The sequence below is a fragment of the Sebastes umbrosus genome, chromosome 21, assembly GCF_015220745.1.
Source record: "Sebastes umbrosus isolate fSebUmb1 chromosome 21, fSebUmb1.pri, whole genome shotgun sequence".
Classification (NCBI taxonomy): domain Eukaryota; kingdom Metazoa; phylum Chordata; class Actinopteri; order Perciformes; family Sebastidae; genus Sebastes; species Sebastes umbrosus.
The window spans coordinates 18,328,473-18,343,607 of NC_051289.1; the positions used below are offsets into that span (position 1 = coordinate 18,328,473).

General features: G+C 41.9%; 1 protein-coding gene across 2 annotated transcripts in view; it reads right to left on the reverse strand.

Moving 5' to 3' along the window:
- Positions 1–13,824, reverse strand: part of kcnh2b (potassium voltage-gated channel, subfamily H (eag-related), member 2b) — a 284,202-nt gene extending 270,378 nt beyond the window's left edge. For both annotated transcript variants that reach the window (XM_037756598.1, XM_037756597.1), the window contains exon 1: positions 12,355–13,824. In XM_037756598.1, coding sequence (XP_037612526.1) covers positions 12,355–12,430 — 76 coding nt within the window. In that variant the 5' untranslated portion in view covers positions 12,431–13,824. The remainder of the gene's footprint in view (positions 1–12,354) is intronic.
- Between the last annotated feature and the right edge of the window lie 1,311 nt (positions 13,825–15,135).

The window sequence follows — 15,135 nt, forward strand, 5'->3', positions numbered from 1 at the left end:
ATTTCTTCCTTGCACCCTGGTTCGAATCTGTTCTTCCAGAACATCAACATAGTCCTCGGGAAGAAAAGATGATAGGAAAGCTCTCTGAAATTCCTCCCATGAATGGATTTTCTCCCTAACAGTCTCCCACCAATCACGTGCAGAACCATGCAATACACTTCTCATGGTCGCTAGGATCTCACCATGGGTAAGTGGTTTCAGAGACAGGAAGTCACTGCATCTTTGCAAATACACCAAAGGATCTTTCTCATCCTGAGGCCCGCCATAGCAAGGGAAAAACATCTTAATTGGAAGTTTGCCATCAGTCACTCTACAACCATCATCCTGGAAAATTTCACCCTTAGGAGCAGCAGCTCCTGAGCAATCTGAAGGAACTCCCACAGGTGCGGAGGTAGGCAACAAAACCACATTTTTAACAACTGGAGAAACAGGATATGTGTGTGCTTGAGACGAAACTGCAACAGGTGTGACTGCTTCTTTAAGGACCCATTCCTCTCGCTTATGTATTGAATTGACCTGAGAATTGAGTGCACACTGTTGACGCACAAGAGACTCAAGGGTAGCCTGCACTGAACCCATCTGCTGTCGCAATGTATGCACCTCGGTCACCAGAAGTTGTACATCCTTGTTTTCAGTGACCGCGGATGTAATGGAGGTCATCAAGTTTTGACGGTCAGTAATCAGGGACTCTTGGAACTCAGACTGTGTTTGTTGTGCATTCCACTGAATGGCATTTATGCACTTTGAACCAAAATCCCTTACTTCTGCGAGCAAATGGTTACTTGCTTTCTCCACCACATTTGTTATGAGAGTAGTACACATTTTTAGAGCTTTATCGATGGGTATGCCCTTTGAAATGTTTGACAGCCACTCACGCTGCCAATCCACTGTATTTTTAAACACAAGTTTCATCGACTCTACAGCATTAGCAAAAATAACTAAATCCGAATCTGAGTGTTCCTGGGTGGGAGGAGCTACAGGAACTGGGGATGAAGGCGGAAGTAATAAGCCCTCTAAAGCCAAAAGAGGATGAGTGTCCACAGACAATTGTGGTTCTACTGGAGCATCTACCCATCCCTCTTCATCATCATCATCATCATCATCATCCAGTAAGTGCACCTCCTGCCCAACTACAGGCATATCCAAGCTAACATTTAAAGAAAGCTCGGATTCCAATTCCGCAAGCGACGGTTCCAATGCGGTCATTGTAATGTCTGGATCTTCCCAAGACATGATGGATAGTCACTAGTAATTATTTGGATTAATAGTCAAGCCACACTCCAAATACACATTTCAGAAATATACACTCAAATATACTTGCTAAATAGATATCAGAAGATGGGACACAAAACTAAATCTCTTTATTGAAAGATTATGCTTTGTGTTACGTGTCCCTTCATGGTTGCCAATTATGTGGCGGTACTGAGTTCCCCAGACTTTAGTTGTTCAGTCAGAAGACTGAAAAACAGTTCCCATTCACATAATAATATAAAATAAAATGCCTTCTTAATAATAATAATGAACAAATGCCTCTTCGCTAATGAACAAATGCCTCTATATTAACAAACAATTAAGGAAACTGAAATATTGGTTTGTGTTTTTCCTTTTACCCTCCTTTAAAGTTTTCCCAAATAAAATACACTAAAAGAAATGGGTATAAAGGGTTTCATTGAAAATCAACAAATGAATAGAATACAAAAATACAGCCTGCAGGCGTTAGGCTATCGTAAGGCAAGCCAGCTGTTGCACAAATAGCACCTAATCGTCCCAGTGCAGGTAACCTAATTGGTTGGCACTTAACTTGTTTCCCCAACTAGGAGTCAACACTCTCAACAAACAAAACACAAAGATCACAGAATCCCAAAAGGGCCCAAAACAGACCAGAGTTTCTGGTAAAGCTGATAACACATGTTGCATTGAGTGAAGGAGAGATCAGAATGACACTGGGTGTGCAGTTTCCCTCCTCTTTTAAGCCCTACAGAAAGGGCGTCGTTACACCCTGATTGGCCAAGAGGGGAATGCACCAAGCTGCTCTCAACTATCATTTAAGAGCCAGTCCCCACACCCTGCGCAACAGGTGAACTGAATAACCCTCTAATCACTCAGCAACTCAACCAAAAAAACACCAGGGAAAAGGGAAACAACAGCAAGCACCAGAGTATTGGCAGCTGCCACAAGTCACCGTTGATTTTTTTGTCACGTACCTAACTTCCATACTTAAGCAACGTCACTTCCGTAGTTGAAGACGATGGAGTAGAAGCGCTGCTGGATCTTTGTGGTAATAACATACAGGTGCTCTTTGGATCCTTCAGGTGTATTGTCCTTATTCAATCTGTGAAGGGCTCATTGCATGGGTGGAATATGGTCTCGAAAAGTAGAAAATGCAAGGCTCCCTCAAAAATAATCCAACGCACACTGTAGTGTTTGAAAAAAATGTAAATGCCTTTATTTTACATGGCAATAATTGTTTAAAATGACCAACGCATTGGGAGACTTGCATTTTGTACTTTTTTTGAGACCATATTCCACCCATGCAATGAGCCCTTCACAGATTGAATAAAGTCACTTCCGTAGTTATTTTAACCCAAACCATGATCTTGTCCTAAACCTAACCAAGTTGTTTCCTGTGAAGACGGAAGTTTATTTTGAAAAGACTGTATGCATGTAACATGCGGAAGTTGACACGTGTTGGTGGACATTGGTAAAGAATGCATGAAAAATAAAGATTAACTTTTTGTAAGATATCGTTCGAACCGTTGTATTAGGATACGTTGAACAATAGTACAAGTGGAGAAAAGTCATTAAGTCAGCAAACTGACTCAGTAATGTCAATTACACAGCAATAAAGTTAGCTAACATTTGATACATTAACATTATATAACTATTTCATACTAGTTTTAAGGCCACAGGGTTTTGTAGCGGCCTGATTTAGGCCAAGAGAGAAGTTTAAACAAAGTCGGTTCCCTCATTGGCAGATTTTTTTTGTTTGGACCAATCACATTTCTGTTGATTACAGGAATATTTAGCTTGTTTGTTGAGGTAGAGAGCTTGAACTCACAAGCACACACATTATAGAGTATCCATAGTACACAACCTCCTCCCTCTCAGCACCCCAGCAGGTGCCATGTTGCCCGGTTGGATACATGCACATTTGAGATGTGAAAGCAGGTCGGCATGGCATCACAGCGGGCATCTGCTGGGCACCGGAGAGATGGAGAGGAGGAAAGAGGAGGGAGGGAGGGAGGGAGGGAGGGAGAGAAAACAGGTTGTCAAACCAGACAAAGAGCAGAAAGAAGAAGGGCAGCGAGAGAGAAGAGTGTTTACAACCACCAAGAGTTTACAAGTGTATGTGTGTGTGTGGCGCTCATGTCTGTGTTCTTTTGTGTGCCCGCTTGGTAACGTGTGGGTGTGTGTGTATGAAACGACAGAAAGGGAAGAAGAGACGAAGAGGGAGAGAGTGTGATTTCACACCAATAAAGTGCAATCATGAGGCACTGACTCACTCCTGACCTCAGCAGCAGTGTAGCAGTGTTGCTGTGTTTACACCCTCCGAGTGAAACAGATGGAGCAGAGAAATAAAGCTAAGCGCCGGAGAAGACCCTCATACTGTATTTACTCTGTACTGGTACAGTACAGCAGCTACGGGAGCCTTTATGTACGTCTGGAGGAAGACCATGAAGCTGAATGTATAGCAGGGGAACAGTTCTGCATCACTGCCGCAGCAGGAGTAAAATTAGCAAGCCTGCAGATGGGACCCTCAAACGTCTCCTTACAGCCTAATCCACGTATGCAAGCCATATGCTGCCGTGTGTGTTGGAACATTTGCATGTAGTCGGCGGCACTTACATGTCTTTTCACAGAAGCACAGGAGGCATCTCTTCCTCCCTGCACTGGGAACATCAAGGCTCTGCGCCTTATGCAACTCTAAGCCGAGCTCATCAAAGCGAGGCAGCACAGAAGCTTTGAGCTCTAAACGTCAGGTGGACGACCTGCTGTTGCAGTCAAACAGGCCTGTTTGACTGACACAAGCTAGAGAGGATAGTCGAAGGACCACCTCACTTGACTCTTTTCAAGTTATTACACTGTAAGATACGTTGTTGCGTGTACGTCGTTGGTGGTGGTATATTGTCATTTGACTACCAGAATGTTATTCTGTATTCCTGGAACATTTTTGCATTGTTACGTTGTCGTTATTGGTTGGACACTGAAAATTCTTCTTCTACATTGTATATTGTTGGCATTGTGGCAACCAAGCCCCCAGGATGAGCGCCGGTCGTTGATGCCAATTTTCGTAGTGGCCAAATGGTGGTAAGACAACTTCTGTGTCTGTAACGTGATGCCATTTGGCCCAAACAGACTTTTTCCCATAGACTTGCATTGGGAAAGAGACGTCTGTAACTCAGCGGATCTTTTTTTTTCAGGTGTTCCCACTATGAACACTTGAATAGCCCTTATTTAAATCATTAGGTCCTAAAAGTTGTAAAATGCACTAATAGCCGAATCCAGAGTTATTTCCCTTCCTCTGTTCATGTGAATGAGACCCAGACCAAAGCTGGAGCGAGGGCCGGGAGGCGGAGTTAGCAAGCCGTGATGACAGCGCCTGATCTATGAGCCCAACGGATGCGGAAGATCCGGGGGACCTTTTCCACTCGGAAGTCGAGTCATTTTGGCTTCATGCGCCACTGAGCAACTTTCAAAGGAATGAACGGGGCCCCGCCTCCAATGCTGTATCCAGTTCTCTTTATACATGCATTGTGGCACCTAGTGCATCTGTCCATCCTGAAATAAGGATCCCCCTCCCTCTGCTGCTACTCCTGAGGTTTCCTGAATTTCTCCTGTTACAGGGTAACTTCGGTTTATCAACCTGGACCCTATTTTCTCATGTTTGTATGTCTAAGTGACTAATGGGGACTACAATTTTTGAAATTGGTCCAGTATTGAGGGAGAGGCAGCTCGTTTCGCGGCTTCCAATTACGGCGTTCTCCCTCAATACTGGACCAATTTCAAAAATTGTAGTCCCCATTAGTCACTTAGACATACAAACATGAGAAAATAGGGTCCAGGTTGAAAAATACGGAAGTTATCCTTTAAAGGTCCAGTGTGTAGGATCTGGCGGTATCTATCCGTGAGGTTGCAGATTGCAACCAACTGAAACCTCTCCCGTGTGCCAAGTTGTTGGAGAGCTACTGTGGCCGACATGAAAAGGTGAATGGCCCTCTGTAGAGCCAGTTGTTGTAAGGGTAGAGTGCTTAGAGTGTGTATGTACGTGGGAAGTGTGTAGTGAAGCAAGAGAGAGAGACTAACGTTATCGACTCCAGCCCAAGCAGGAAAAGTTAACAGAGTTTGATTTGTCCGTTCTGGGCTACTGTAGAAACATGGCGGTGCAACATGGCGGACTCTGTGAAGAGGACGCGCTCCCTATGTAGATATAAACGGCTCATTCTAAGCTAACGAAAACACAATTATTCTTATTATCAGGTGTTTATACACTAAAGAAAACAGACTTATTACTATTATATTCCATTTCTGCCAATAGATTCTCCTAATTGTTACACACTGGTTCTTTAAAGGGACTGTTTGTAACTTTTTATAATGTGTCTTGCTGCGGAGCTTCGTCACCGACCCGCTTTTCCTGCGCAGCCTCCTTTTCCGGCTGAGCAGGAAAAGCCAGCAGTGATTCATGGAGAGAACTTCGTCTGGTCAGCTAACATCACTGCCAAGCAGGTGAAATATAGAGTGATATTGTGGTTTTAGCTGACGTGTGTCGCCTCACTGTTTTGAGCGAGGCTCGTTCATGTCTATTTAGAGCGAGCAAGCGCGAGACCGACGCTGACTTTCGTTGACTTCACTGCCAAAGGTGTCGCTGTTAACAAGCATTTCTGAAAGTTACAAATAGTCCCTTTAAGGTCCAGACATGCCAACATGTTGTAGCAAAATCAATCAACTTAAATGAAAGTAAATCTGGGCTAATCAGCTTTGGTGAACCTTGACATGCAAATTTGAGGGAACGGAGAGCTCCAGAAGGAGGAAGATACATGCACTTTAGTTTAACCCTACTTTGCTGGATTATAAACTGTTCCACAAACAATGCATGGTTTGCAGATAGTAGTGGGACAGGAGCCAATGGTACCAATATGTCTTCTGAATAAACTGTGAATGCATTGTCTCTTTAGCGACTGAGCTAACAAGCTTGCAAACTGTTTGAGATTGGAACTACTTTCAACTGTGGATTAATACACATTTGGTGCATTAGCGAGTATTTTCCAGCAGGAGGACGGTGTATGGTGGATTGACTCGAAATAAAATGTCCATGTCCGTGTGAAAATCTGATTATCTGCATGTAATGAAGGAATATGTCACGCAGTGCAACAGCGTGGCTCACTGATGTGTTTTTAATAGTTTGTATACAACAATGGAGCTCTGTGGCACAGAGGAAGAAGATATATCAGGCTTTGGATACACACACAATACTTTTTAGTAGGATCTTCTCCTCCTACACATGTATTACTCCACCTAAACCATGCCTCGAATAATTTCTCTATATTTACAGTTCAAAACTCCCACCTTGTTCACTTTAAATAATCAGTTAGCCTAAAACTGGAACCAACCACTTGTCTGCGTCGTGATCTTTATCATCAGAATTAGCTGCCACTGCACTTGTAGTGTTTTTTAATAGTTTAACATTCAATGTGCTGCATGTCATACTGTAAGCTATTTCTAACAGATGGAGAACGTAGAATTACCTGGATATAGCTGCTACTGTACCTTTTCCTGCTGCGTGTGTGTGTGTGCGTGCATGAGGGTGGGTGGGTGTGTGGGTGGGGGAGTCAGGGGGGGCAGTTGCCATGGCGATGGAGTGTTTGTACTTCAGCCGTAGAATGTAACCATCCTCCCCGGAGGACGGTGACTTCGAGGCTTGTAATTGGGCAAAGCCTTCTCTAAGGAACGGCGCACAGGCAACAACACATGACCCAAAAGGTTGCTAGGACCTCATAATGAGGTCAAATGTGTTGTTGGTTGTTGTCAGGGAGGCACACAATCCGTGTGTGCAGTCTGATCTGTGTGGAGCAGCATGGCTATCAAACATGGAGGATCACAGTACAGTAAACGGAGAGGGTTGCACGCACAGAGGATCAGTGTACAGTAAGCAGAGAAGGTCTGAAGTCAGTCAGTACATAAAATACCGGAGCTGGAAACCATGACGTGTTCCCACTCATGCTGCATCTACTCATCTAATTAGTTAGTTTTTTTAAGCAAAGGTGAATCTAATTAAAAAGAAGTATTCAGAACAAATGGAAAACATGTTGTCAACGATGAATTTTGCATTCTCTGTTTAGGCCACTTGCAAATGAGGAGGTCTGCAAACCAATACCACACCTTTTGGCCAATCAGAGCAATTTCACAATGTGCCAGCACGGAGAAATGAGAGGCGAGTTTTGTGAAAATCTGATATTCTTTATATTATTTATGTCACAATGGAGCAACAACAGATTATTCCCTGAAATTTGGTCAAATTTGATCAGCATAGTGTCTGACATTTTGGGTAGGAAGCAGGAGGCCCTGAGCTGCGGTCCAATAGTAAAAATCCTAATCCTAATCACTTTTCCTCGACCTTGATGGAAAACGTCATGAAGTCAAGGAAAGATGTGAAGGAGAGTTCATAATGATTTAGGAAAAGACAACCACAGTGCTCAGAGAATTCAACTGCACTTACACTAGGTCAGTAATTTTCAAAGTGAGGTCTGGGGACCCCCCAGGGGTCCGTGGCACTCTGTCATGGGGTCCGCAAAATCATTTGATATAAATTAGCCTATAAAATCATGCTGTATCATTAAAAAGTGCATATCTACAGATGGGGACCATTTGCGCCAAAAAAAACAAGCATATTGTGTCCATTACTCCCACCCACGTTAGCTTTGGACCAATAGAAACTCAGGGTGCAATGAACCATTCCTGCTTAGCTTAGCTTATTAGCCAAAAAGCTAGCTGGCGAGCATAGAGAAATATTTGAGTCAGTGAAGCTAAGCCCAAACTAGCTAAATTGAGAAAATATGACGACAGGTATATCGAGTCTGGTTTTATAAGAGCAGCGACTTCAGGTGCTAGCGAACGAAGCCATGAAGCCGGCCAAGCTAAAGCGATCAGGGCAAAACAAAGTTGTGTTAACATGATTCAAATTGAAATGTGTTTCTGTTTATCACTATCAAACAGGTTTGAAGTATTTAGGTTGAAGTTTTAGAATACAAATACTTCCAATGGCATCTAAGAGTTAATATGGTAGTAAGCATTATTCTTAGTTGGTGTTACGATTAAGAGAGGGTCTTTGGAAAATTTTCTCCACTCTAAGGGGTATCTGGACCCAAAAAGTTTGAAAACCCCTGCACTAGGCTATGTAATATGCAACGGCGGATGTTATTGACGTGGGTCTGCAGTGGTGCTGCTGCAAGGAATTGTGGGACAGCATTATCTTGATTCCTTTGGTAAAGGACGGTCCAGTATATCCTATGCTAAAGGAGATAATAAAGAAAGCATTGAAGCACCTTTACTTAACATTTAGAGAATTCGACCAGCTCTTATCATAGCTGCCACTTAAATACATCTGGGTCACTCAGTTAGGAACGTTCCCAAACAACAAAGACTGTTCATCATGATGCGTACATGCCTGTATCTGTGGTGGATTTCATAAGGCCTGGTCATCTTTCCATATATAAGCAAAGGTTTTACTCCTCATTGATTTCCCTCCAGCGGACACATCAATAATCTCTATGCAAAACCGCTTTGACCTCTTGTTCACTTCTGTCTAATAATCATATAAACATCCGTATCCTAATCCATTTTTTAACAGCTGCTGTACATTAGCGTCCAGGCTGCCTGTTGCCGGATTGATCAGTATGCATTCTGGATCAGTGCTGCACTTTGTAGTCGCTGTTAGTGCGACTGCAAAGATATCGAAAGCAGCTACTATGGAGATCATAACCCACTGTATGCATTATGTTTGTTTCATGCATAATCTTGTTTTATGGGCCACAAATGTATCTTGAATATGAATTTCTACAAACTTAAATCTTCCATCTTTAGCGTTGTGACTAGTGGAGAGCTGGGGAAACCTGAGATTTGAGCTCCTTTACGCTCCTTTAAATTATAAATATGTTTGAGTCACATATAATATACATTTTAAAGTTTAAAATGTGTATTACATGCGGCTCACAATTCTTTAAGACTTTAACTCATAATTTATGCTAATGACATTCCTCAGAAAGAGAACACAGCTCACCTCGTCCTAAGGGGACACACATTTATAAACCTGCAGTAGCACAGCGTGACCAGCTTTAAGTCTAAACCAATATCTACAGGGCTCGTGTAGCAAGTAAGCAGCATGTTAGCAAGATGCAGCATGTTAGTAAGAAGCACGATAGTAAGAAAAGGCACGATAGCAAGCAGCATGTTAGTAAGGAGCATGATAGTAAGCAGCAGCAGCAGCAGCAGCAGCAGCTTCAGCCCTGTGCCTACACAGGATGTGTTCAGGCACAGTATCAAAATAAGATTTTATAAATAACAACTTACTGTATTTGTGGGTTTCTGCTTAAAATTTGACTGTAAAACAGCAATGTTTTTATTTCCCTAAAAACAAATCTAGGAAAAAAAGGCAGCACTCCAGTGGTAAAAATAATAAAAAAAAAAAAAATGAAAGTATTACCTCATTGCATCATTTTGGTGAATTTTATTTTCAACTAATGGACAGACAAAACTTCTTTTAATATGAAGCCTTCATCACATCATGCAATAATATAATAATAAACTGTACTGTGAGTCCATCCAGCTGAAAATAAAATTGCCCAAAATGATAAAAAAAAGAGATGCTTTCTTTGCGGTGCCTTTTTAAGGCAGAGAACCCAGCTGAAACTGAGTGCAAGTGAAGTACACCTTTTTCCTCTTAAGAGCTTGATTGTAAGACCATTTTTATAAATGAAGTCCCAGAGCTGCTATATCTAAACTGTCACTGTCTTATATAGACTACTGTACAACAGGATTTCTCACGCAATATGTCAGGTGTGATGTGTGGTGACAACAGATGCCCATTGTTTGTTCCTTAATCATCCCCTCCGAGTCTGAGCATCAAGTATCCGTAGTACATTATCTTAAAAGCAGTCCCATCCTGGAAAAAGACATGTCTCTGCCACGCTTACTCTACCATGAATATGGCTTCTTTTTTTCTCTCCTCACTACGTTCCGCATGAGACGCTCTCCGTCACAAATACTTTATAGCTGAACAAACAGGATAAGCCTATACTCTGCAGACTCCATTACAATAAAGACGCAGCAAAGGATCAGATGAATGAATGTGCAGTGTACACAAACACTAGTTTACTCAGCTCTGGACAACACGAGAGGAGTAGTGGGCTCAAGTTTCACTGATGTGGAAAGTGGATTCAGAGGAAGTCACAGTAAGACTTCCGGCATTAGTGTGGATGTCTTTAAACAGCTGCTAGTGTCCACTTTTTTAGCCATTACCACCAGCAGCATGCTCGGTTAGCCCGACCAAAAGCCTGCAGCAATCAATGGACAATTATTCGGAAGATATGAGTCAGTGGGAAAACATTTGGAAAGCACTGATGTGAGCATGCTCTGCCTCTCAGTTGTAGGTTACGTTCCCCTGTTGTTAACGCTGAAGCGCTCCTCTCATGAATGTTGCATAAATAAACATGCAGCACGCAGAGACGCTTCCCACCAACACGCTGAACACATGCAAATCTTGCTGTAGAGAAACATTTAAGATACGAGTCTGCAGCGTTCCAGTGAGCATGTAGAACATGTTCACCTCACCAGAGTTTATCTCATCAGGATGGAAAAAGGAAGAGGATTAATGTCAACTACCCAACTACCGGCGTCAATTATTCAATTTGACTGCTTGTGCGTGGCGTCGCTTTTCAGCACCTCTGAGTCGGGAAGAAAAGGTGTTTTTGCACCAAATCCAGCACCTTCTTTTGAAGCTCTGTTGCTGTGACCCTTGGGTGTTACCAACGCAGCAAAGACATCACTTGCTGTTGCTGTGAACTGCAAGAGCTATATGGTAAGAGGTGGATGGCAAGACAGCACATTTTTTTTTCTCAGCATTTAGAAAAGGGCACCTCAAGAGCTCAATCTGATCCAGTCTCTGAGGGGAACAATTGACATTTAGATTCCTTAAACGCCACATTTAAATCTACAATAAATGTCTCCTTGACTGTCAAAACCTGAGTTGACGAGAATGTTAACCACACACACACACACACACATCCTCCACTTTCTCCTCACAGCTATCAGCATCCTCATCAGCCCCTGAGGTGGATTTTCCACAGGGAAACGTGCCGTTGTCGAGGCTGCTGAGGCAAGGTTTGATGTCTGGTCACACGTTCAGAGATGGAAAAAAAAAAAAAAACATGAATGATTTGCATCAAAGATAACAACACCACCGCAGGGAGGAGAGGACGGATGAAGTCTCTGAGTATTTTCAAATATAGACAGCTTCAAATTGCACGGCCCCTGGGCTCTATGAAAAATTTAGTAGCTCGGATATATTGTTTGTTTTTGTAGCTTATAATTTAGTGTAGATTAATAGAGGGGATATTGTTTTTTTTCTTTCAAGGCATACAAATGTAATAGTTTTTTTTTGTCTGTGCATATTGGAATAGGTTCATTGAGGTGTCCAATAGTTTCTGTATGAATCCTATTTTACATCCAAAGATAATACATCCCATGCCCCCAAAAGCACCTGTCATGTATTGCTTTTTTGCATCCAGCATGAGACACTTAAAGCATGAGAGGATGTGTAGAAACAAAACTAATCAGATTTTTTTTTTTTTTTAAACTGGATTGCTGTGTAACCTTTGAATATGGCACACTTATTGCTCACTGCAAGAATCTCCTCCTGAATGACAGATGTCTGTTGCAGCTGCAGGGGTTCAGATCCATAAATAACAGACTCCAGCAGATCAAATCTACACAAGCTGTTCGTGTTATTTCATCAGACATGAATGTGGTTGGAAATTAAAAACCCATCTAAAAGAAAGTATCACACTGATATTATCATCATGATATTATAAGATGTGATCTTTAAAAGGGAAAACATTTTCACACATGTTCTAAAACCTCAGCTGCTGTTAACATCACTGCACCAACATGACTATTAAGCATGCATCAGCAAACATTATTGGGGCTGTGTATATGTCAGCTGAGAGCCTGCATCATTAAGATGCCATTTCAAACAGATTTTTCAACAAATCAATTATTAAAAAGTGGGGCCTTTACTGGAAGAAAAAACAGGCTTTGTGGTTATATATAAATGATCACCCAAGAAGGTGAGAAAACTCTTACATTGACTGTCAAATTTCCGGATGATGGTGTCCAGGAAGGTGTTCTGTGGAGCCACATGGCCCCTCCGGACCGGCATCTTGGCCCACTGGACTTTTGGAGAGACTTTTGCAGGACTTTTGATGCGATCACACCGATGCTGACAGGTTCAGTTAATCCAGGTGGAAGGGGCAAAGTTTTCCCAAGTTGGTCAGAGAGATGGTGGATCCTCGTGGCTCCTCAGGACAGAGTGAGGAGAGGAGAGTTGTGGAGAGGAGGCGCTCTGTTTCTACCTCTCATCCTGCTCTACAGCCCGCTGCTGCTGCTGCTGCTGCTGCTGCTGCTGGGAGAAGGCAGGCTGGACGACGAGCGTCGTTGGAGCCATAGTTGGAGCTGCGCGTCTTTTTCTTTATGTCTCTCTCATTCCACCTCTTCTCTCTAGAGATATATCTGTGCGTAACTGTTTGGAGAGAACACAGTGAAGGTGATGGAGAGAGAACAGCAGAGCGCAGATCCGCAGCTTGACTCGTCCTAGATGTGTGTGTGTGTGTTTTTTTTGGAGGTGTTCTGTGTATCTCTCCTCCTCCTCCTCCTCCTCCTCCTCTTCCTCCTCCTCGCTGTGCGCTCTGCCGGATGACTTCAGCTCCACAGCCGTCTAGCTGCGCCTCTTTTAACCCTTTGCTCGTCGGGAAACCGCTCACACTTCTTTTTCTTATGATGATGATGGATGATGATGAAGAACAAGAAGAAGTAGATGCGCTCTCTCTCTCAGATGCCCAAATCCTCCTCATCCCCAAAAATAACAACAGTTTGAATTACGCACAAGGTTACCAAAAGGGTTCATGGAGATCAATAATAAATATTATCACACTAATGATTGATTTGTTAAATTTGGGCCTAAAACGACACTGGCTCACACTTCTTCTTATGATGGATGATGAAGAAATAGATGCGCTCGCTCTCAGCTGCCCAAATCCTCTTCATCACCAAATAAGAATTACGCATGAGGTTACCAAAAGGGGTTCATGGAGACTCTTGTTACAAAACTGTGTCCATATATATGAATAATAAATATTATTACACAAATTATTGTTCAATTTGGGCCTAAAACGACACCCAGGGTGAGGACAACGACGGTTGAAGCATTTATTATGCAGCTGGTGTCACATAAAGAGGAAAAGATCACTGTGTTATCTGTGCTGCCAACGGCCGCTGTTAACAGGTGTTCGGCTTTAGGCTTCATTACTGGCTTCCTGTGTGGGAGGGACACATTAGAGAGAGACACACACACGTCCTGCTGTCTGCTGCTCCTGCATAAAAACACTATTTCCTACCCTTCCACTGAGGAGCTGGAGTAAAGCAGTGTGTGTTTCTCTCTCTTTCTGCTCCTGGATCAGTGGGTTTTAGTGTAAACGTGCCGAGCAGCTGCGGTTTGTGATGCTGCTTCGTTGTGTTTCAGGGCTGGATGGGGATTCACCGCTCAGCCTGCTCATCTGCTACGTCACACGGGGGTTCCCCCCTCCGTCATACTGGGGATGATGCCTTCAAGGACTGTCGGATATTGTGATTGTAGACTGAAGCGCACCAGAATTATTGATCAGTTCTATTTAGAATGCGTTTTAAAGTCTTTATGTTATATTTATGTAGGATCGAAGGACTGTAATGTCTGTGTATATATATATGTATATACAGACATTATAGTCCTTCGATCCTACATAAAGATAACATACATCCAGCTGTATATATGTTATCTATATATCTACCTATATATATATATATATATATATAGGTCATGATTTGATTCGATTTTCATTTAAACATGCCATTGAATAAGAATCGTGTTTATTGGCAGATGTAAGAGGTATACACTATGAATTTGCTTTGGTTTTGTTGGTGCAAATAAGCAGTATAATAACAAAAGAATAGATAAAAAAGTTAGAATAAAATAAGAATATTTTTTTTTAAATTCTACCAATATACAATAAACAATATAAGCTCTAAACAAAAATCAACATGATATTAACAGATAATAAAATATTGCCGTTAGACTATGGAGACTATGAAGTCTTGATTCGTAAAGATCAACAGATCATCGGTTTTATGCCCCTGACAATTGCCATTTACACTTTCAAATTGTTCTTTAAAAAACGAGAAATGAACTCCCTTTTTATTTAGAAAGTGTTTCAAAATTAGAATACAGCAGTCTACAATATAAAAAGCTGCATCTTTTCAATATTAGTATCTGTGGGAAACACCTCAGTACATAATCATTACAAAAACAAAAACAGAAATCCTTCTGCAGTGCATTACAAGTGTGCTGTAATCTACAAAAATAAAGTTTGTTGTCATTTACTGTTGCACTTGTTTCTCTCCTTTCATTATTTTTTCTGCTCATAAAGATGTACCTTAAAAGGGAGATTTGTCAAGTATTTAATACTCTTATCAACATGGGGAGTGGGCAAATATGCTGCTTTATACAAATGTATGTATATTTTTATTATTGGAAATTAATTAACAACACAAAATAATTACAAATATTGTCCAGAAACCCTCACAGGTACTGCATTTAGCATAAAACATATGCTCAAACTCAAACCCTACAGGCAACAACAGCCGTCAGTGTGTCAGTGTAATGACTTGACTATGACTTGCAAAAAACTGCATGTGATTTTCATAAAGTGGGCATGTCTGTGAAGTAAAATGTCTGTCAAGTAAAAATGCACAACATATAGCCAGCATGTATGTATAGACTATATATGAAACTCAATTAAGGAATTAATACACATTCCAACAGTAAGCGAGACA